We start from the raw sequence: 24,890 nt of genomic DNA on the forward strand, positions 1-24,890 counted from the left end.
GACCTTTGTGTGTTTAAACTGGGCAGCCGGCATAAAGGAACCCCTGACCATTAGATCCAGTCATGGCCGACTCTGGGGTTGTGGCGCTCATCTTGGTTTACTGGCCGAGGGAGCCGGCGTACAGCTTCCGGGTCATGTGGCCAGCATGACTAAGCTGCTTCTGGTGAACCAGAGCAGCGCACGGAAACGCTGTTTACCTTTCCGCCGGAGTGGTACCTATTTATCTACTTGCACTTTGATGTGCTTTTGAACTGCTAGGTTGGCAGGAGCAGGGACCAAGCAACGGGAGCTCACCCCGTCGCGGGGATTCGAACAGTCAACCTTCTGATCGGCAAGTCCTAGGCTCTGTGGTTTAACCCACAGCGCAAATGTTACAAAGTGCCAGTGAGCCTCTAGTAACCTCCTCCCAAAAGGGACCCAAACCTGGCAACTCTTAGAGAAGTAAGTTCATCACAACCATATAGAGCGCTGGCTTCAACCTAATTTAAAGTGGATTTGTTTCCCAATAGCATCGATGGTTCGAAGTGTGTCGGGAATGAATCGATCAGTGCATCTCTTGGCACCCGTCGGATTCACGTCCAACCCACCTCCCGCCGGCTTTCATTCCTCAACCTGATCCGTCTCGCAAGCTCGCGGGATGTCGCCAAGTTGTGCAGAAAAGCGCAGCCAAAAGAGGAACGCAGGGTTCTCCGGCAAGCGGTTCGGCACAAGGTGGGCGGAAGGTTTGCCTGCTCAAGGGACACGTCCAGAAACAACTGACCAACCCCCAGCCTCTGGGGGACGACGCACTTTGAAATTTTCCAAAATCAGGGAAGCAGCGCCTTGTGCTGGACTCCGCAAGGCCGCAGTCAAACCCAGGTATGTGAACCTGACATAGAAGCAGGTTCTGCCAGTGGTGGAAATAGCACGAGAGAGCGAGAGCTTGGGGGGTTCGCTTCTATCCCGATCATTTTTGATTTGGCGGGAACTCGTCTCCCAGTTTTGCCTCGTTACGAATTACCCTATGGCTGTCCGCAAATGGGCAAATTCATATCCGCTGCCCAATGGCGGCGGGCCGGGGGCGTCTTCCTTTGGCTCCCTATTCAATGGGGCGCGTGGGGCGGGGCAAGGGGACTCGGGCGCTGTCCAATCGGCTGCGAGGAGAGAAGCGCTCCTTCGGAGCCCCTTATATAAGGGATGCCCGGTCCTCAGAGCAGCTGTTTCGTGGTGCTGATCAGACCCGTAGCGCGTCTGCTGAAGCCAGAGCACCGACAACCTCACAGACTCCTCGTAGCCTGTCGGAGACATGGTGAGGGTTGCTTGGTTTTTCCTTCCCGCCGGGTTCCTGCTTCTCCCCTCGGTGCCTATTAATAAAGGCGCGCGTTATGTGTTTTTTTTGCCTTACGTAATGTCATGCCGTCGGGCTTTCCAACATCTTTCTTTCCGTTTTCTGTGCCGCGCTAGCGACGCTGGGACGAGTGGGGATGTCGAAGGGCTTCTCCGCGTCCTTCGGGGCGGGAAAGAGGGTTGTAGATCGGTGTGTAATGCGCATTTAACAGAGCGGAAAGTCTTTGCTAAGACAACGATCCTATCCCCGCTTACACAGGAGTAAGCCCTGCTTAATGCAGCGGGACTTACTTCTGAGTAGACGCGGTTAGGACCGCAGTCCATGCTGTCTACAGAAAGCAGCTACGACAGAGATGCAGGACTGTTCAGAGCGGGTGGGGGTCCCCTCGATCTCGGAAGGCCCACAGGTTTCCCTAAGGGTGGCCTCCGTGAAGCTAGGAAAGCAGGATCGGGCCCTTCTTCGTTTCCTGGTTCCCCGCCCGAGTCGCGCGCCCAGCTGGTGTAGGCTGAGTTGGCGGGGTGAGCTTCGGGTTTTTGCAAAAGGTCAGTGTCCAAAGTCCTCGCGTGGGAGACCAGCCAACAGCTGCAGCAGCAGCACTTGGACTCTTTCTCCGATTCAGTGTCTCGTTTTGCCTCACCCTCCAGTTGCCCCGCTTGTCCTTTCTGCCAGCTCCTCTTGAAACCTCCGCTGCTGAGATTCTCAATCTTAATCGTCTCTGGGCCTAGACATACATTTGAGGATATGCAAGTGATGCCTACATGCCCTCAAATCAAAGGACAAAAAAAAAGGAAGCTGCGACTTAAAATGGCTTGGGCATGACTCATTTGTCTGGGAGACTTGGAGCTGACATCTCCGAGCCCCCTTCCTTTGTCTGGAATGGGAAGGAGGGGCAGCAGGGGCGAGAGTTTTTGATCCACCACCCTCTGTCCTGCTTGCCTCCGTTTTAAGTTCTTCAAGATTTAATTGGTTATTTTTGACCAGGTAGTGGGTTTTTTAAGAGTGCTGGAAGCTTTCTTGGGTATCAGAACTAGTTTGATGCTGTGTTGGCCACTCACTGCACTCCCCTTTTTACAAGTTTATAAAGCAGCATTGCTGCAAAATGGTGGGAAGTTTTTAAAGAAGATGGCTGCCTCTCTCAGTCCTTCCCTTCCCTGGTATTTCAACATCCTGGGGTTTTAGGGTTGTTGTTTTCAAGTCTGTCTCTTTGATTTTTAGCCCAAAGTTCACATTGCTATTTTGTGTTACCCCTTAATGCTCCATCCTGTCAAGCTGTTGTGTGTGTGTGTGTGTGTGTACACGTACACACATGTACAAATACACACTTCATTCTTTTAAAATTGGCACCAGGGCTTTCCTGTTACATTCCATCCTTTTTTGCTAGTGAGTTCTCCAAGTACAACTTTGTGAACACATACCACAAAACCCCAAAAGGCAAGCGAAGCATTGCTGTAATGGTGATAGACACTAAATCTTGAAATGACTACAGAGACCTGAATTCTGTCTTAGAGGGCATTTCTTAACATCTGGCTAAAGTGCTGTACTCTGTCCATCAAAAGTATGGCCTTAGTTGAATTTTAGATTACAAATGTCTTGCATCAAGAGTGACTTGGCCAACAATTCCGATTGTTCCAGTTAAATAACTGCAAGAAGGGATGTGATTTCCCCCCCCCCCCGACATGAAATAGCAGGGAGCACTGTAACAGGTAGCCGAAATTATTGATCATTCCTCCTCATGATTCCTTAGGCAAAGGAAACTCTAATCAACAACTGAAGATTTCATCTGCTGTCCTAATATTCTTGAGAGTTTATTCCATTATGAAGCCAGTAAGCCTCACACACAAGCACACACACTCAGGGTTGCAGTTTTGATACGATTTAACTCCAGTGTATGATATTTTGACTGAACTAATATTTGCAGGTTTCCACTATAGCTACAGCCACTGCCAGCTAGCTGTGGACCTATTTCCCTTACTTTGATTAGAGCATCTTTCTGTCTGTGATTCATATTTTTCATTCTGCCTTAGCTGAGGTGTGCCTGCGTTCCATCGACAGCTGTCCCTGGCTTTGGGGGTGTGCAGTAAAAACTTGGGGTTGTAAACCAATGTTAGTTCCACTCAGATAAAAACTTAAGTTGAGTACAAACCTTGAATGTGCACAGATGTCTGAGAACTAAATCTCCAGATTTTTTTGTTGTAGCTGCAAATCCTGACAATACTGCTGGATTGCCCAGTAAGCCGCCACCACTCTCGATGGGTGTCCTATGAAGTGCACTGCTTAATAGATGAAAGGCAAATAGCAGGAACATGAATCAGCCATGAGGCTGTTTTCTCAGTGCTGGCAAGCCAAGGACTGGATGTTCCTGTTCTGTGCCTCCCAGCTTGCTGCAGAAATGAAGTGAGAATCCTGTGGCACTTTTCACACTAAGCAAATACTCAGCTTGAAAGATGGTGGGGGCATTAAACCTCATGCACTATATCCTTGGCCATTTATCCAGAAACCACTAATAAGGTGTCAGCAATGTGGAAGGTGGAAAGAAAGAGACCTTCTGAAAGGGGAGACAAGTTTTTATGGGAAAAGAGCAGAATGAGATTTAAGGCAGTTAATAACTTAATTGTATATATTTTTAATGTTAGTAACTGCTGCTTAAGCTAAAACTGAAATACTGTTGTGTGCTGTATAATTTAGATCATTATCCTTCCGTGGTAGAAGAAAATTACCTAGTATGGATAATTGATGAGAGAAATATCTAAATGTAAGAACTGGAGGGATATCTCAAAATAGGCCTTACAAGAGAGCATCACCTGAGCTTTGAGACACAAGGGAGTAAAGCTAACAAATTAGGACAGCTAATTAAAAGTGCACCAATAGCTTGCTAATTGAGTTAGCTTTATCATTATTTCTAGATAAAGAATACTTTGGGGACAAGCTTAACTTCTTTTTTTTTTTTTTTTTTGCATTAAAAATCAATAAACCAAGAAAAAGCATCAGTCAACAAGTAGTATGAGAGATGAATATTTAAATTACAGTGGGGGGGGGGAGAACCTTGAAAAAAACAGTAACTGGAATGTGGAGATTGTGTAGAGAATGTGTAGGGTAGATTTAGGATTTGTGTTAGCCCAATTGAAACATAATTTCTGTATGGCAACATATCACCATCTGGCTTGATGATTGCACATGAACATCACAATCCAAACTGACGACAACTTCCTTGGAAAAATGCCACTTTTTTCTTTAAATGGACTAATCTGTGCTTTATTTGGCATATTATCAAGACTCCCTGGGTGACTCACAATAAATTATTAATGCTGTACACAGTGCATTATAGGAATGTATATGGGAATCTAATTACAAAGCTCAAGCATCTTGGGTTTCTAATATTGTTCTCTTGATTGGTTCTAGAAAAGCAGAGCTGCCAGGGATTCTAGATGCCCAAGGACCTTTTCTAGTTCCTCCTTGGGCAAGATAGTAACTGGGAAATAATTTGAGCAGTAGACATCCTATACCCTTTTAAAATGTGGCTCTTTTGGGGGGGGAGTGTTATTGGGTTATTATTTTTATTTTATATACATTGTGATCTTTTCTGTGAACCACCCTGAGACCTCTGGGTATAGGGCAGTATATAAATTCAAAATTAATTAATTGTACAGTTGGAAGAAAACATGAGGCTCACCTAGGCCAACCTCCTGCAATGTAGGAATCTTTTGCCCAACGTGGGGCTGGAACCCACAACCCTGAGATTAAGAGTCTCATGATTTACTGACTGAGCTGTACAGCAGCTAAAGGTAAAGGGACCCCTGACCATTAGGTCCAGTCGTGACCGGCTCTGGGGTTGCGGTGCTCATCTCACTTTATTGGCCGAGGGAGCCGGCATACAGCTTCCGGGTCATGTGGCCAGCATGACTAAGCCGCTTCTGGCGAACCACAGCAGCGCACGGAAACGCCGTTTACCTTCCCGCTGGAGTGGTACCTATTTATCTACTTGCACTTTGACGTGCTTTCGAACTGCTAGGTTGGCAGGAGCAGGGACCGAGCAATGGGAGCTCACCCCGTCGCGGGGATTCGAACCGCCGACCTTCTGATCGGCAAGTCCTAGGCTCTGTGGTTTAACCCACAGCGCCACCCGCGTCACCTAGAGAGGTGGTTATTGGCAAGCTGAGTTTTCAACCTAAATTAGATGGGCTTATTTGTTTTCAACTGAATAATTCATATATTGTATATGCAACCAATGGTGGGCCATCTGCTATCAGTACTATTTCAGTAGTGGCTAGGGTTGGCAATTATGGGGCACAGAGACTATTGAATCCTCCTTTTTTATCCCACAGGACATTGGTAACTGTAAATTGAATTGTGCTTGGCAGCTTCTCTTTCAGTGCATATTCCCCTTTTAATGGGTTTGGTGGCAGTTTGCATTTCAGTTTCAGTAAAGAACAAAGGAGGAGGAAACTGGGCATTAACCTTTTCTGTCTGTCTCCCTTCCCCACAGCGTGAGTGCATCTCAATTCACGTTGGCCAAGCTGGTGTGCAAATCGGCAATGGATGCTGGGAACTCTACTGCTTGGAGCATGGGATCCAGCCTAATGGCACCATGCCAAGTGACAAAACAATTGGTGGTGGAGATGACTCATTCAACACCTTCTTCAGTGAAACTGGTGCAGGAAAACATGTCCCTCGTGCTGTGTTTGTGGATTTGGAGCCAGCAGTGATAGGTAAAGTAAATACAGCCTGTGTGGTTGGAATGGACGTGAGATGGGATGTGGGACAGTTGTATAATGAAAAGTCTGGAACGTGAGGATTCAGGTTTTCCCTGTTGTAATTTAGATTCTGTATAAAACACATTGCATGACCTTAACTGTAGACATAGCCAGAGCAAGGCACAGTGTTTCTAAACATGTGGTTAACATATTTATCATTATTTAAGTTTAGATACAGTAATCCTTGAGAAATTAGGTAGTACTTTCCTGTGACTTGGATGGAAGTGAAGCCTGGGTTAAGATGTCACTTATGAATATCTGTAATGCTTGGTATGTGAAATACTGGATTGCCGGACTTTTGCATCAGTTTTTACAAGAAAGTGTTTACAGATGGGGGGGGGGACGGGATAATTCTTGTGGTGAAAGGTTATATCCAAGTAATTATTACTCAGAGTAGACCAATTTACATTACTGGACTAAGTCATGCCCATTTATTTCAGTGGATTTACTCTGAGTGTAACTAACGGGTAAAACACTTAACATACTTACTAATCTTTAAGGCAGGCATAGCTAAACTTGGCTCTCCAGATGTTTTAGGACTACAACTCCCATCATCCTTAGCTAACAGGACCAGTGGTCAGGGATGATGGGAATTGTAGTCCCAAAACATCTGGAGGGCCAAGTTTGGCCATGCCTGCTTTAAGGTGTTTCAAGACTCTTTGTTCCACTCTGCTACAACAGACTAGCATGGCTACCCTGTGGAAATTGTAGCTGGAAAAACATTTTAACCCACATACTGGATACTGTTGCCAGCTGTTTATACTTCTATGTATATTGTTTAAAAATCAGTTCTTGTACTAACAAAACCTGTTCTAGGCAATCACTAGCAGTGCCTGTCAGTAGAAAAAAAAGTTCTCTTCAAGTTCTATAAACCTGCAAAACTACTTAGGGTGCTTCAAGCACAAGCAAAATTGTAAATTTTATTTGTTTCATTTTTATTGTACAATAACTTGTGGTTTTGTTTTCAGACGAAGTGCGGACTGGGACATATAAACAGCTCTTTCACCCAGAACAGCTGATTTCTGGCAAGGAAGATGCTGCTAATAATTATGCAAGAGGTCACTACACTGTAGGCAAAGAAATAATTGATCTCGTACTGGAGCGCGTCAGGAAACTGGTAAGTTCTGTTGCTTTTGCACAGTCAAACTTGCATTGAAACATTTTGCCCTGTTTAAAAATTAATTCTGAATGTTCAGACTTCACTTGTCAATCTGTGCCTGTCAAAATGTAAATATCCTCGAGCTCTTTTGTACCTCCATGTAAATTTATTTGGGGGGGGGTGTTATTTAACTTTTGGTGCTACTAGAACACGGACTGTTGCTTCATGTATTTTTTACTCTGGTTAGAACCATGTGGCAGTCATGAAGTGACAGGTTTGGTGTGGTTACCAGGGGTCAGCAAACTTTTTCAGCAGGTGGCCGATCCACTGTCCCTCAGACCTTATGGGGGGCAGACTATATTTTTTTGGGGGGGACATGAACAAATTCCTATGCCCCACCAATAACCCAGAGGTGCATTTTAAATAAAAGTACACATTCTACTCATGTAAAAACACCAGGCAGGCCCCAGAAATAACCCAGAGATATATTTTAAATAAAAGGACACATTCTACTCATGTAAAAACACACTAAATCAGCAGGCCAGATTTAGAAGGCGATTGGGCCATATCCGGCCCCTGGGCCTTAGTTTGCCTATGTTTTGAGCAAACATACCCTCTTCCTTCCCTAGCCACTGTACAACCTCTTTGTCTAGGAGGTCCATGTAAGGACTAATGCAATGTTTTACATTGGTTTCTGCCATTTGTTATGGATTTGGTCTCATCTCTCATGGTTTTAGAATTGAGTCAGAGGAATGAGGCTATAGCTAACTACAGCAAGAGAATTCTGGGGGCTATGGCTTTCTTACTCTCTAAAATATTTAGATTGCAATCTTTGTTGGTCTGGTATAGATTTTCGCTTTCTCAATTTTTATGTATAAAATAGTATTGGGTTAGAGAACTGAAAGGGGGGGTATTTTGTGAGTTTAAAAAATCTTTTTAGGCTGTGATTGCCCAGAGAATGTAAGTTATTGGGTGACTGAAATACTCTAAATAAATAAAACTACATATGGCCTGCTTAGTCAGTGAACTTGCAAAATTTGCTTGTGACCTCCATGTAATAAGAAATATCTACCTCCAACTGGCAGATCTGTTTGGTTGGTGTGGGAACTGCTCACGGTTCCTGCTGATGAGTTCTACATTTGGTCTCTGCTTTTTTCTTACAACTGCTTAGTGGTTGAGTTGAATGATAAATGAACTTTTTGCTGCTGGGCAGAATACCACATTAGAAGGTAGAAAAGTGAATGGGCAAAACCCATTCTCAAATGTTAGGATTACTAGCCTGCTATAATGTCCTTTCCCCCCTCCCCAGGCTGACCAGTGTACTGGCTTGCAAGGATTCCTGATCTTCCACAGCTTTGGAGGTGGCACTGGGTCAGGATTCACTTCTCTGCTGATGGAACGCCTCTCAGTCGACTATGGAAAGAAATCAAAATTGGAATTTGCCATATACCCAGCTCCCCAAGTTTCAACTGCTGTTGTCGAGCCATATAACTCCATCCTGACAACCCACACCACCCTCGAACATTCTGACTGTGCCTTCATGGTTGATAACGAAGCAATCTATGACATTTGTCGTAGGAATCTGGACATCGAACGCCCTACCTACACTAACCTCAACCGCCTCATTGGTCAGATTGTTTCTTCAATCACCGCCTCTCTCAGATTTGATGGTGCCTTAAATGTGGATCTGACAGAGTTCCAGACAAACCTGGTGCCTTACCCCAGGATCCACTTCCCTCTGGTAACCTATTCCCCCATTATCTCAGCAGAGAAGGCCTACCATGAGCAGCTCTCTGTCTCTGAGATCACCAATGCCTGCTTTGAGCCATCCAACCAGATGGTGAAATGTGATCCCCGCCATGGCAAGTACATGGCTTGTTGTATGCTGTATCGTGGAGATGTTGTCCCCAAGGATGTCAATGTTGCTATTGCCGCTATCAAAACGAAGCGTACCATTCAATTTGTTGACTGGTGTCCTACTGGTTTTAAGGTAAGCGCTGCTGATTGCATTCAAAATGGTCTGTTTCATGTCAAGATTTATAGGTGGTTGAATAAGCACATCTCAAGTACTGTATATAATTTTACAAATGGTGTAGGCAGGCTTAATTAACTGTGTTTCAGTCTTAAGATGACCTAAAGGCATGCAGCCATCCCCTGAACTGGATGGTTGATCACAACCTTTGTGGAAGGGCATCTACCATTTCCTGCTTTTGCAGAACCTACATGAAGGAGGGTGGAAATACTTAGTCAATACTCAGCTTGCCATATATATGAACTAACTAAAGCTGATTTGAACGTTGACAATCAGGACTTTTCAATATAAAAATGCCTTCTAACGTTAGTCATGGTAGATTAATGTACTATTTGTGGGGGCAGTTTAAAATGGGAGCACTAGCTCCTAACAAAATTATAAAATGATGTAAGCCTGTAGAGAAAAGAGAATTATGTTGATGACTAATGATGTTTCAGCTTCTAATGTAGGAGTGGGAAACCTGCATCCCTCGTGAGAGATGCCACATGAGAGAAGTGGGCAGGAAACAAAGGAAAGCTGAAATGGAAGGTGGTAGAAAATCTCTCTGTTCTGACTTCTGCCAAGAGCTATTTGTCAGTCCTTCCCACTGGGTCAGGAGAAAAGGGTGCAAGAAAGAACATGCAGCCTTTGGAAAAAAAGATCCCCCCACTTTGCTCTAATAGGTATCTGAAAGTCCCAACCATGTGTCAGTTATAAGAGCTGCCCACTATGCTAGCTGTGAAGAAGAATAGCAGCGCAAAATACTGCACTTTGCAAATGGGTAAAAGGTTCCCCATAACACAAATTCTACTTTGTTGGGAACGTATCAGGATACCCCCGGGAAATGGATATAGCTAGACATCTCTTACATTTAAATGTGAAGTTCTACACTCCCAGTGTTCTTAATGCAGGGTGATCTTGACCTTGAGCTTGCTGGCTTGTGTACAGATGCAGCTCCTTTCTGACTTGCAAATACACACAAATTAGATATTATTGTGATATAGGAAACTTTACATTGTCTGCATATCTATTGTTTGTTTTCTAGGTGGGCATTAATTACCAGCCTCCAACCGTTGTTCCTGGTGGTGACTTGGCCAAAGTCCAGCGTGCGGTCTGCATGCTCAGTAACACCACAGCCATTGCGGAGGCCTGGGCCCGCCTGGACCACAAATTCGACTTGATGTATGCCAAGCGTGCTTTTGTCCATTGGTATGTTGGAGAAGGAATGGAGGAAGGGGAGTTTTCGGAGGCCCGAGAAGATCTGGCTGCACTTGAGAAGGATTATGAAGAAGTGGGCACAGACTCCTTGGATGGTGACGATGAAGGCGAGGAGTATTAGACTTGCACACATGTCTGTTGTATGGCTGTTACCATTTGCTACTTTGTAATAAAGTAAATGGGGAGCAAATCTCAAATGTAAACAGAACACCTGGCATTCCATGCCAGAGCGCTTGGAATAAACACTTTTATAACTGAGGTATCTTGCCAGTTGATGATGATGATGCAAGCATTAAAGCATCCAGCTGGATGCAAACAAATAAAACCATCTTGCTATTTACTAACATGGAGTACTTGTCTCATTGCTACATGCCCTAAACACTTGAAGCAGGCAGATTTTAGGGAGAGGAGATAGATCTTTGGGAAGAAGTTGGGTTACGTTGGTGGCTTAGCCAGTAACAAACTTCAGTGGTCAATTTGCTTGCGCCTACACTAGCAAGTAGTTGTTAACAAACAAAAAGCCAAGCTGTTTTCAAATGCGCTTGAAAATGTTAATCATTGTTGTGAGTAGTGCGTATAAATTCTACTTGTAGCTGGTGAAATACTCCAGTCCTAGACATGCTTATTCGGAATTGCCAAATGCTAAATAACCAAAACTTTTAAATATTGTAATTGGTCTAATTAAAAGTAGAAACAAAATAGTAAATGGCTAGCCCCTCACAACCTGCCCACCCACTGGAGGGAAAAGACACCTCCAGAACAAGATACCACATGCAATAGGACGAAAGAGGGTGTAGAAGATGAGAAAAGGGGAAGAGAAGCTGCAGAGGAACCCAGGTAAGATGGAATTGCTGGTTGAAATGAAAATGTGGATATACTGTATCACCTGCAGAGCTGCTCCCCTAATTATGTGAACTAGTTGGCGCCTGTTCGTATTGCATGACGATGGCATATTTTAGCAGCCTACCTATGTATTTGTAAAGAGTTTTGTTTAGCTACAGGTGGCAATCTAAAGTAATCTGATAGTATCAAAGGTCTGTTTGTGGCACATGGCTGCTCAAATTCTACTTAGTTATATAAAATGTCTGAGGAGGCGGGAGGTAGGCCTTAAAATCACATACAGTGGTACCTCAGATTACATACGCTTCAGGTTACAGACTCTGCTAACCCAGAAATAGTGCTTCAGGTTAAGAACAGAAATCGGGCTTCGGCAGCGCAGCGGCAGCAGGAGGCCCCATTAGCTAAACTGGTGCTTCAGGTTAAGAACAGTTTCAGGTTAAGAACAGACCTCCAGAACGAATTAAGTACTTAACCTGAGGTACCACTGTATATTTCTGGTGTTCTGCCACTGGTTACTGTTTGGCAATGTGCCAGAGATCTAATAAATTCGGTCTTTGTTACTATTGCTGACCAATTCCTGATGTTAAAAAATCTGGAATATTTTAAACACTATTTGTTAATGGGGGTTGTGGGAGGAGAAAACTACATTTCTGATCAGATCCACTTTTGTAAACACATCATGCTATTGGTGTGTATTTATATTTCCACATTTCACAGAGCTATGATGTGATGGTGTGGGTACAGTCTGACCCTGTTAATAATTTTCTCTGTCATTGCCTAAAAGCAGGCAAGGCCTTTTTTAATATGTCACTTTCCAGTCATACTGTTCCTGGCACAAAAAGAAAAAAGCTTAAGACTCCCGAAAATAGGTCATGCTCTTATTTGCCCAAGCTTCAGTGGAGGCATGGAACAGAATAGGTTTGATGTATGTTTAGCCTTGTATGTTTGGCCTTGACTACCAGTAACAGATGTTTTGCAGAAAGCTGTGGGGAGTTCATGATTGTAGTAATTTTGTAGGCGCCTTTATTTTTCCTTTAGCTTATTTTATGGGGAGAGATGCTCCTCTGTCACAGGGAGCATCGATGCTTTCATAGGAAATACTTTGGCAAAACAGTCTGCCTAGATTAAATTGGCATATACTGCAGGATCTTGTTCTTAAACCTTGCAGATCAAAGAGGCATGATATCCCTAAATTACTTTATATGGCAATACAGTGGTACCTCAGGTTACAGACTCTGCTAACCCAGAAATAGTACCTCGGGTTAAGAACTTTGCTTCAGGATGAGAACAGAAATTGTGCAGCGGAAGCGGGAGGCCCCATTAGCTAAAGTGGTACCTCAGGTTAAGAACAGTTTCAGGTTAAGTACGGACCTCCAGAACAAATTAAATTCTTAACCTGAGGTACCACTGTAAAGTAAAGCATGCTGGGACTGAGTGTTGTGTCGGCTGGGGGCTAGGATGACCCCCAGACATATGACAGGAATGTTTCCAGCCTGACTCTCCCTTCAGCGTTCAGTGTGCAGCTCTAGGGAGTTTCTACAGCCTTCCCTGATGATTTATAATGACTCAAGTCTTGGAGACACTGAGCGCACATTCAGAGTCCAGCAGAGATAAACGCAGGCAGAGCTAGGCTGGAGTTGTGAGCACTAAAAGCTACTATATTAAGCATTATGCAGAACATGTCTCCTCTCGCTCGTCTTCCTCAAAGAGAAGTCAGAAGTGAAAGCAAAAACAAACGGAAACAGAGTACAGTAAATGTCCGCTCCGCTGATTCCAACAATTGGTGCTGGAATGCATAACACAGACATGTGATGAGCCAATCCTACACAGTATCTGCACTGTGAAAGGAATAGAAATCCAACACTGAGTAGGTGGGTCCTAAGCAAAAAAAAAAAGGTGGGGTCAGAGCAAAAGGGAAGCCAGCCAACCCCTTCGCTCAAGAACTGCTGGCCACTGCCCTATGTGGTGAGCTGCATGAGCCTCTTTGAGAAGAATCTTCTAGTTCTGACCTGGTTCTCTCAGCCCAAGCTTCCCATTAGACTCTTTCCAGCCTAAGAGGAGCCAAAGGACTTCCTTTTCCATTTGGATTAGCTCATGGGAAGCCCTACTTGTGACCTATAGGTATCAAGTTGGCCACAGTAAGGGTGGTCCACTGTTATGTTCCTTCTTGAACAAGGCCTACCAGAGCTCTAGCATGTCCTGCATTTCTCACCATGCTGCTCTAGCAGAGTCCTCCTGTCTTGTGGTTTGATCTCTGATCCTGATTTTTCTTCAGCATTCCTTACTTTGTTTTCCAGCTCAGCCACTTGATCACTTTTGGATTCTGGTAAGTCATCTGACACTGGACTCTTGTTCCTAGCTTTTGGTATTCTCCAGACTGCTGCTCATTGGCCCATACCTGACAACATACTCTGACACCCTTGCCTTGGCCCCTGCTCACCACCACCACTCCAGCCCTATTTGAGGCCAGTGTGGTGTAGTGGTTAAGAGTGGTAGACTCGTAATCTGGTGAACCGGGTTCGTGTCTCTGCTCCTCCACATGCAGCTGCTGAGTGACCTTGGGCTAGCCACATTTCTCTGAAGTCTCTCAGCCTCACTCACCTCACAGAGTGTTTGTTGTGGGGGAGGAAGGGAAAGGAGATTGTTAGCCGCTTTGAGACTCCTTAGGGTAGTGATAAAGCGGGATATCAAATCCAAACTCTATGAAACTAGGCCACGTGTTGCAAGCTGCCCACCCTGTCCTAGGGCCTATGTAATAATAATAATTGTACCCCGCCTATCTGACTGGGCTTCCCCAGCCACTCTGGGCGGCTTCCAACAAAGATTAAAAACACACTAAAACACCAGTCATTAAAAACCTCCCTAAACAGGGCTGCCTTCAGATGTCTTCTAAACGTCAGATAGTTGTTTATCTCTTTGACATCTGATGAGAGGGCGTTCCACAGTGCAGGCACCACTACCAAGAAAGCCCTCTGCCTGGTTCCCTGTAACTTGGCTTCTCACAGTGATGGAACTACCAGAAGGCCCTCAGCACTGGATATCAGTGTCCGGGCAGAACGATGGGGGTGGAGATGCTCCTTCAGGTATACTGGGCCGAGGCCATTTAGGGCTTTAAAGGTCAACACTAACACTATGAATTGTGCTTGGAAATGAACTGGGAGCCAATATAGGTCTTTCAAGACTGGAGTTATGTGGTATCAGTGGCCACTCCCAGTCACCAGTCTAGCTGCTGCATTCTGGATTAGTTGTAGATTCCGGGTCACCTTCAAAGGTAGCCCCACGTAGAGCGTGTTGCAGTAATCCAAGCGGGAGCATGCACCACTCTGGTGAGACAGTCTGCGGGCAGGTAGGGTCTCTACCTGCATACCAGATGGAGCTGGTAGACAGCTGCCCTGGACACATAATTGTCCTGTGCCTCCATGGACAGCTGTGAGTCCAAAATGACTCCCAGGCTGCGCACCTGCTCCTTCAGGGGCACAGTTGCCCCATTCAGGAACAGGGAGTCCTCCACACCTGCCTGCCTCCTGTCCCCCCAAAATAGTATTTCTGTCTTGTCAGGATTCAACCTCAATCTGTTAGCCACCATCCATCCTCCAACCACCTCCAGACACTCACACAGGACCTTCACTGCCTTCACTGGTTCCAATTTGAAAGAGACGTAGAGCTGGGTATCATCCGCATACTGATAGTAGTATGTAGTAACTGTAGATTTAGGCATGTCTACACAGAAGTATGTGCCACCGTGTGGGGTTCCTCCCAGGTAAAGGTGTATAGTGGTGATCCTTACAGCTTCAAAATCTGGCTAAAGCTGAAGCAAGCCCGAAGCCCAATTATTACTTCCAAAAGGTAATGACTGTTATTTTAGAAATGCTGATACTTTTTAAAACAAACAAATACTCACACTGGAGGCCTTTTTGGACATTGTTTTGTGTTGGTTTTTATAACTGTTTACAGAGTGCTGCCAAAAGCATGATAGGACTTCCTTCCTGTGTTGAGCATTTCCTGTCAAGTCTTTTTTTGCCGCTGTTGCTTCTTATTCCATGGCCCATGTGGTCTGGTTTCTTGTCGCCCACATTAATTCAAGAGAGTTTCGTGCCGTGGTGATAAATGGCTGCAACTAGGTTCCTTTGAAGGTCTGGAATCCCAGACCAGCATATTAAACATTGGTCGTCAGAGCTTACCAAAGAAACTGAATTTGAACTAGAAGAGGGGAAGGAAAGGAAATTGCAAACTTAATCCTTCTTGCCATACAAATGACTAAAGCAGGGTTGGTGAACCTGTGAGCCTCCTTTTTTTTATCCTCTTACTCCAAGGAGTGCAGGGATCCAGAATTGGCCTCCACAGTCACTGACGGACTCACTGTTAAAACCGTGTTTATGGAAGACAATCTTACTTGGCTACAAGTGATCGCCAGACAACAAGAAGATGATATTTCCTCATTACTCCCCACAACAATAACCCTCTGGAGTCCATTAGCCAGAGTGACTGGCCCAAGGGCACCCCCTGAGCTCTGTGACTGAGAAGAAATGTGAAGCTGGGTCACCCTTGCCTAAGTAAAACACTTTAGCCATTACTTCACACTGGCTCTTTTTTTACATCTCTGCACTTGCTGTCTACCTCTTAATGCATCCAAACCTTTTAATACACTGGGGGGTGGGGAGGGAATCCAGTACCCAGTTAAGCTCTAGTACAGTGGTTCTCAACCTGTGGGTCCTCAGATGTTGTTGGACTACAACTCCCATCATCCCTGAGCTCTGGCCTTGCTAGCTAGGGGTGATGGGAGTTGTAGTTCAACAACATCTGGGGACTCACAGGTTGGGAAAGGCAGCTCTAGTACAAGGCCAGAAGCCAGTTTTGGCTCTTGATCCTCATTCAGTGGGACTACACCAGTTTACAGAGGGGAATGAGAAATTCTCTCATCTTCATGTGCATGTATGCATTGAATTATGCAGCATACATGTTTCATTAATGCACATCTGAAGCTGCAGCAGCCTTAAAGAAAAAAGAGGAGAGAAATGAGTGGCAAAAAAATAATTTCAGCTGCCTTAAACTGAAGACAGCATGCCTAAAGTGCTGCCTGTAGAAACTGTTGAATTGGCGCAGTGCTATCAACCTCCTCAGAAGCAATGCAAGCAGACAAACTCTGACTACAAGCCACCTTGTGATCCACAATCAGCTATTAGGGACCAACTACCAGCTCAGCTGTGATTGGGCCAGAGCAATGGTTTCTGCCAGAGGTTAATATGGGCGTTAACACCAGTGGCGGAGCTTCAAGCTCCGGAGAGGGGGGCGGAGAGCAGTCAGGGGCGTGGCTGGCGCACATCCCAGGAGCATGGTGCACTGCCGTGACATGCGTCCTGGTGGTGTGGCGTGCTGCCTGCGGGGGCATGGCACCCAGCGTGGGGGGGGAGCTGCGATGGCACCCCACCGGGATCGTGCCACCGGGGATGGTGCGCTCACCCCGCACCCCGTTCCTCCACCTGTGGTTAACACCAGTCTCAATAGTATGTCTTGCCATCGCTCATGGCTCCTTGGCTGGTTGTGAAGTCTCTGGATGCTATCTATGTTTGGGGTTTGCAGACTTTGAAGGTGCCAAGGAGGTATCAGTGCACTGTGCAACAATTACAGATTGTGCTTCTAGATAAAACTCATCCAATCCTTTTAGAAGTTAAAAGCTGAGGTCCTGTTGAGGTGCAAAGTCTGAAATGAAAGCTGTTAATTGCCATTCCGTATGATAGATGGTGAAAGTACAAGGGAAACTTATGCCACAGCTGATGACTCAGTGCTATGTGGGAAAAGGCATGTGTAGGTAGGTTGTGTGCCTAGCAAAACTGGTCTGGCCTGATCAGAAACAGATGCTCTCCATTTCTAAATTCATTTGTTCCCAGGAGGCTATTTGGCAGAATGAGTTTTCTAAAATTCCATGTGCATTGTGGCAATTGAATGCCCTTACTTGCAAATTTATTTAAGCCCCCAAGTGGACAGAGAAAATACTTTTGATGTTTGGTCTCAGATAACTGGGTCCATTCATACAAACAATCAGCTACTTGGTAGTTGGTTGAAATTCCTGCATGAAGGCTGCTATGCTTAACAAGTATTTTATTTTCTGATGGTTGCTGGATAAATCAGCTACTTGCCATGACAAAGTCAATGCAAACAGTCTCTTATGATGTGTAAAGACACGGTGCAGTTACTGGAACTACTTGGTAATTTAACTGGCTACAAACAAAAGACTTCTCCCATGTAAAGCACCATACATGCAGTCACAATTTTAAGTAGCCACAAAACGCGTGTTTTCTTAGTTGTGAAAAGGTACATCTCAATCTTACTGTATTGCAGAATGTTTGTGGAATACTATGTGAGATCTGGCCTCTTTTTCTATGTACGCAGCATAGGGGTTTGCAGAAGGGAGATACCCAGTTACTGGAGTTAATTGCTATCTCACAGCCTTCTCCAAGTTGGTGCATTCCAGATGTTTTGAACCACAGCTCCCATCAGCTGTGCTGGCTGGCCCCATGTAAAACTTTCACCTGCTGGTTTTAACAGATCAGGCTGCTGTTGAAGGTACACATGCAACCTTCTCTTTTCTGGTTAACTGGCAAACCTACATTGCAAATGTCATGTCTGTTTTCTCTACAATAACTAGCAACCTCCTTGCCAAAAACAAATAAATAGAAATGCAATACATATTAAAAACTAATATTTATAGTGCAGCATTTAAGATCTTGAGGTTATTTATTTGCCACACTTATACACCTTTCTGCCAAAGCAGAACAAGCATTATGGGAATCATAGAATGAGAAAGGGAAACAAATTCCTTGAATCACATAGCCAGAAAATAAGTTCCAGACATTCAAAAACTTTCCTAAGAGATAACCTATCCCTCTCTTAAGCAGAGGCCACTTTAAGGGGAAGATTATTTGAGCTGCTACAAGAGAGATATCAGAACAGAAATATAGATGCATTTGCATAGCTTGTTGCAGATGGCAGGAGCTTTAAAGTGAATCTTGTGTCCTGCCAGGGTAGATACATATCTGGCTGACAATAAAAACTCCCGCCACAAATCCAAGTGCTGATAAAAGCATGTGAAAGAGGATGTCCTCTGTATGTGTGGCTTGTTTGATTCTTAGATTTTTGTTTCTTATTGCCATTGAATATTCTTTCTTCCCCAATCTGAGGCTGCTGTGTTTGTTTTGTGTGTGTGTGTGTGTGTGAGAGAGAGAGAGAGAGAGAGAGAGAGAGAGAGAGCGCAAACTCTCACTGCCTAATATCCCATCCCATTCGTCACTCAGCTTGCTTTGTGCTGGCCTGTATTCCGAAGCAAACTTTTTGTGTCCTAACGTTTGACCATTAGAGGCAAATGCATCCTGTTTTATATGTTGCCATCTAGTGGAACATGTGAATAAGAACAGATCTGGTATATGAGGAGTTTATAGGATGAGTTGGCTAGTTTGCCAGAAATCGTCATTTTACTATAAACACTACAAATGGTTTCCTGTGGATTCTTGTTGCCTGGCCGTTGCTAATCCCAAATCTGCAAAGAAATCAAGATTGGATTATTTTCATTTTGGTTTCAGATGAAAACATCCTACTTCTAAGCATCAATTCGTCCTCCTAGGATGGATCTTCATGTAGTAGCCAAAATAGAACCATGCACACGAGTGTGAGATTATGAGTAGGCATGTATGCTTGGGGGAACCAATATCTATATATAGATAAAATAATCACACCATTTTACTCTTAATACCCAGGATCCTTCCAGGATTTGGTCTGAAGGCATATGGCACAGCCTCTTTGGTGATCTTTTGCACATCTCAGTCTGGTGAGATCTAACTCTGGCCTGGATAGGAGACTGCCTGCGAATCCCATTATGTTGCTGTGATTTCTGTAATGGAAGAGAGGTGGGATAGAAATGTAATAAAATAATGTCAGACATTCACTGGCCTTCCTTTTGGCCCTTTTTGCGTGCTTGGACGGAATGTGTCCTTGAACTGTGATAATGCCTCTTGCATGCGTAGATGGCAAGACTGGCCTGCCCATGAGGTAGACTGAAGCAGCTGCCTCGGGCAACAGAATCCTGTGGGTGGCATCACTGCAAACTCTTTGCCTACCACCTCACAAGATCTCACCAGAAGACACTGCCACTTAACCTCAGTAAGCGTGACCTTGAAAGGAGGTGGCATCTTTCTGTTTCGCCCCAGGCAGCAAAATGGGACAGGTGGAGAGACGTATGTAAAGATACCATTGATTTTTTAGTGACTGCCATTTAGCCTATTGTGTAAAGCTAAGAGTTGCATCCATTGCTCTGCCCCCTTTTACTTATGTTCCCCATCCTGGTCTAAGGACACAGAACAGAGTGAAGAAGTCTGGCTGGAATCTGAAGGCCATGTCTGGTCCATCATATAGGAGTTGTAGGGAACCAGTCAGTGGGGGAAGTGGATTATCAATAATATGTTGGTCGTTTCTGTTTGCTGTTTTTTTTTTATTGCAGGAGGAGATTGCCTTGGAATTATTCAAGCCTTGGAGTCAGCTGGGAAGATGTTTGCAAGAGAGCTGAAACAGAATGTCAATGGCTGTTGAAATTTAAAAATTCAGCTTTGATTTTGAAATTTTATTTCAAAATGTGCGTGCTTTAGACTGTGGGGTGCATGCTTTTTTTTTTTACTGGCAATGCAATGTTTCTTGATTGGTTCCTGAATCCCACCTTACCTCTTTCAAGAGTGGCCAATTGCCAAAGAAGACAGGGCTACAAACAATTGAGTAAAAGAGGGTCTTTCAGGAAGTGTGACTAGCATGTGCTGAATTGACCTTGCTATTTGTCACTATTTTGCTTTGTTGCTCTTTTACAGTTATTGATTATTTCTGCTGCTTTTTCTGCGGCTTTCCTATTGTTTTTAGATGTTCTATGGTGGTTTTGTATTTTTATTAAATATGATTCTGTATTTGTCTAATGGAAACTGCCTTGTCAGGATCCTAGTCCTAAAAGACAGCCTAAAATATCTTAACTAATAAATATTGAATGCCAAATATCAAGTAGCATTAAATATTGTATACAGCAGTGGTGAGCACTGGATATCAGCATAAAGTCTACAGAGGACTTTAAGGCTGTGGGTTTTGGTTTTTTTTAATGCAGGCACATATATTTGACCTTTATCATGATCATACAAAAGCCTTCTTAGCATAGTGCATTTGATGAAAGCTTTCTTTACATCTGTTTAATTCTGTGCATTCTCACTTCGAAATAAGCCACACGGAAATCATTAGATTTCACTTCTTAGCTTCTGTGGTTAAAATTGTGCTGTTACCTGGGCCTTAGTTTCGGGCATAATGGCCCTTACTTCTGAGTAAACATACAAAGGATTGTGCTCCACTGTAGCTTTTAATACACACATGCCCTTTTTGCTAATTTTTTTATTTATCCATCATAAAAAACACCACTCCCTGATTCTGTAGACACAGCAACTAACTTAGATTACAGCTGTGCTGAACTTCACCCACAGCGTGTACTGGGAGGTGGGGCAACGCCTTGCTTTCCGTAACTCAGTAACTTCCTCGTGAAGATGACTCGCGTGGATAAAAGGCCCACGCTTTAGAGCTTGGCAAACCCGCCCCCACTCCACAGTGTGGAAACGACGTCCCCTCGAAATTCAGGATGGCGCTGTAAGTTAAAAGACCTGATCCCATGTGGCTCGACGGCGAAGACTCCCCTTAAGCTGTTGCTATGCTGGAGAAGTTGCCTAGCGCATACTTAGAGAAGGGCGCGGGGCAATGGAGAAGTCGGGATAATAGAGGGGGCGGTGTCAGGACCGCGGAGAAAGAGGAGTGATGGCTGCAAGGTTGGACGGCGGAGGGGGGCGGGAGGGAGGAGCAGGCTGGCCCAGAAATGCGGGAGCGAATACACGTGTGCTACGTGCAGCTCCCGCTGCTCCCCTGGGTCCTAGAGAGTTCCTCAATGGGGAGCCACCTCCGTAGGGTGCGGTGGGGTGGCTGCCTTGTCGATCGGCTCTTTGGCTCCACCATCCCTCTTTGCTGGATCGACCCCCGAGGGGAGCCTCATGCCCCCCCCCGCCAGCCCAACACGCCCTCCCTCCCTCTGGTAATAATGCTCGATGTGTTTCTTCACCAATGGAGGCGCTTCCTTCGACTCCCCTCGCCGGCCTCCGTAAGGCAGACCCCTGCCAGATGCGGAGGGGGTGGGGAGGGGGGCCTGGGTTGCGTCCGGGGTGGGTTGTGCCTCCCTTGGAGAAGCTGACACCAGAGGGGGCTGCCCCTTCCCTTTGTCCTGTTCATCGGCCTCGACGGGGGCAGTGGTCCGGAGTAGGGGCCCGAGGGGGTGTCTGTTTGCTAACCTGCACGCCTTTAGGGCTGCTCACACCCAGGATCACCCGGCCGGACCCCAAGTTCCTCACCCTCTCCCAGTAATGAAATTGGGGGTGTGGAGGCAGGATTAGAGTAGCATGGAAGACTACACAAGGGGGGGGGGCGATACTCTTCCGGAGGGTTGGGACAGCTGCTGCAGGATTGCTGGAAGTGATACAGGGGTAGGTGTGTAGTAGGTAGCGAGCTTTGTGCAATACTAAAGGAGGGAGGCATAACTACTAAGGAGTTCAGGGTGGGAAGAGATTACAATGGGCGTCTCCAGATTTGGGGTGTGTGTGTTGGGGTACTATTGAGAAGATGGCTTGATCTGTTTTCTCTTTAAGTAAAGCCGCCGCCGCTGCCCCCCCACCTCTGAGGACACACTGTGGGTGCTGAAGGAGGAGGTCTGGAGCGGACCCCTTCAGCAACCTTTGTCAGTGGCTCCATTTGGGGAGGGGGGGGGAGAAGAGGAGGAACCTCTTTTGTGCACAACTTTTGGAACAGTTCCAATATCTCCCCCACCCCCTTGGAAGGGAGCCCGGTCTTTGCTGGAAGCGAAGGGGTTCCTGCTGGGGAAGGAAGGATTATAAAACGGGGGGGGCGGGGGTGATGGTGTCAGTTCATCTCATGGAGAAGGTATGGGGCGGGGAGGGGAAAGGTTGTGGCCCGGTATGGGGAGAGGAGCAGCGACAAAGCTACCTTTTTGGGGGGGGGAGGGAAGCCCCACCAGAGAGAACAGATCAGTGGGCGGAGCACTGTTAACAACTGCCAGCTCCCCGGTGGATCACCGCCCCTCCCCCTGAAGCGTGGCACCGTTTATCAAAATAGCCTAGACGTTAAGGCTGCAACCTTACGCTCGAGAACAAATCCTATTGAGCTCAGTGGGGCGTACTTCTAAGTAAACTCGTGGTAGGATTCCGGATAGTTGCGCCGAGCAGTGACCCCCCCCCCCGGCTCCCTTCCTCCCATCCAACCATTAATTCCCATTGTCCTGGGGACTCCAGTGATCTGCTTACAGTCCCCTCTGAACCAAGGGCCTCCAAGTCTTGTATGAGACCTAGGGAAGCGACAGGGATAGCAGCGTTACAGTGCGCCCCCCCCTTTGCCCCGCGCACTGCTTTGCACTGGAAAGGGAAGGCTTCCCCACTGCACAGAGCCAGGCGCAGACAATGAAACAGCTCGGCCTCCCTCCCCCTCTGACGTCCCCCCAAGCCCTGGCCTATCCCAGAGAATAGAGAGGCTCTTTAAAAAAAGAAGTGCCGGCACTGAGGTGGCTGTCAGCTGTGAAGGATCCCTCCGCACATGTAAACATAGATCATAAAGGCGAAGAAGGTGGATTAGAGAGTAGAGACCCATGTGGTTGGCGTTCTCTGCATGGAGCTCATTAGCTTAGAGGCCTCTAGTGATCCCCTGTTGCTGGCGAAACTGAATGGAATCTGTCATTGCAGCAGTCACGTTGTAGGTCCCCACCCCCACGCCACAAAGACAAATCCTAAAGTTTTGCACGACAGGACTAAACGAGGAGATTTTGCCAATCCTGCGGTACTCCTGCTCTACTTAATTTAATAAGAAGTTTTGAAAAGGCCTTTATCTTTTGGTAAAGCCATTAACTTATACAGAACATAATATTTTAGGGATAAAATAATTCTTGTGGTTTAATAATGGAATCCTCTCTCTCTCTCTCTCTCTCTCTCTCACACACACACACACACACACACACACTTGGGATAGATTATATGTATCCTCATTTTATTCCTCATTAGTTCTAAATTTAAAACAGCAGTATTATTCTGAAGGAAATGGACTGAAGATTGCAGTCTTGTAACAAAATGCATGGTACTAAAAATGATCCATACCTACTTGAAAAGCCACCCACAATTTATATCATGTGATGTTGACTATGGTGATCAAATGTATAATCTGTGCATGACTTAAAATGTACAAGCCACACAATAAACTTCCCTCAGTGTCCCCCTCCCCACTATTAGAGCTAAAATGCAAGCATAAATGTATCTACCCAGAAGGAAGTCCTACTGAGTTAAATGGGGCTTACTCCCAAGTAAATAAGTTATAATTGCAGCCTTAAGCATTCTCTTGGAATCGATACAAAACCACATGATTTTGATCATAGCTTTAGACAGAACTTTCCAAATTTTTCATGTTGGTGATCCACATGCATCATTTCATGACAAAGTGATCCAGTTTTCCTAGCAAACCTGAGGTTAAACTAACCCCTTTCCAGCCCCAGCAGAAGCACTGGGAGCATTTGTGCGGACACACCTACACACTGCAACCAACACACTAACATTTTGCAACACAGAATTTGGAAAGCTCTGGCTTCTCTAAAGATCAGGATCAAGAAATAATTGGGTTATGGGAAGTTACAAAATTAAATAACTGAAGTTGGTGGGCTTTATCCATAAGCCTACATACAATATAATCAGGCTGTTATTTGGTTTAATTTGAAAAAAAAGCAAAGGTAATATTAGAAATGCATGAGAAATAAAGAAAATAAAACTAATGTGAGAGAAAACATACTGCTAACCCTATTGGCTCAATTTCCATTTTGAATTAGGAATGGTTTGCACATAAAGAAACCAAAATTCTATCTATGAAACAGTATAAAGTATGAATATAAAGCAAACCCAAACTCAGTTTTAAATGTCAGACTATTATTTGTTTCATATACTGTACCTTGCTGAGACACATTAATATATTTTTGACAACGAAGTATTTTTAAAACAATGCATGGCTAAATAAAACCACCGAGTCCTAATCTTCCTTGCATGTGCATTATTCTCTTGTAGAATTAACTACTGCATCTGAAAACACATGTGGATCTGTTGTATGTTTATAAAAAAAAGGTAAGAATCCTGCCTACTGAAGCATATTTAAACACGTGAAGCATATTTAGGCATTTTTAAGTATTTCAACATTAAAGCTATAGCACATTTAAAACATTTAAAGTTTTTCAGAATTATGTAATTGATAATCATTTGGCAGTATCAATGTGAGAATACAGCATCCTAATAAAACAAAATGTGATTTTCAACCCACCATATGTGAAACAAACTTATTTTAAATGCATAAATATGTTGTGCTTTGTTTTAAAGGTGCCTGGGGCTGGCAAAATTAAAGCAACTTCACTTAAAACCAGCAAGAAAATATGCTCATGATCAGAATGTCAATCTTTGCACATTTGGGTGTTATCACATAAAAATGGACATTTTTCTGTTATGGACAAACTGTTCTGTCGTAATTGGTGCCAAGTAAGTCAGAAACAGC

General features: G+C 44.9%; 1 protein-coding gene across 1 annotated transcript; it reads left to right on the top strand.

The window, feature by feature from the left end:
• The first annotated feature begins 1,127 nt into the window (after nt 1–1,127).
• On the top strand, nt 1,128–10,750 carry LOC310764415 (tubulin alpha-1C chain-like). Its single transcript, XM_083618254.1, has 5 exons — nt 1,128–1,288; nt 5,811–6,033; nt 7,047–7,195; nt 8,487–9,167; nt 10,234–10,750. Exons 1-5 carry the CDS (start codon nt 1,286–1,288, stop codon nt 10,525–10,527), a joined length of 1,350 nt encoding a protein of 449 aa, XP_083474380.1. The 5' UTR covers nt 1,128–1,285; the 3' UTR covers nt 10,528–10,750.
• The last annotated feature ends 14,140 nt before the right edge of the window (nt 10,751–24,890 follow it).

This window comes from Podarcis filfolensis (assembly GCF_964270895.1).
Source record: "Podarcis filfolensis genome assembly, chromosome: 6".
Lineage (NCBI taxonomy): Eukaryota > Metazoa > Chordata > Lepidosauria > Squamata > Lacertidae > Podarcis > Podarcis filfolensis.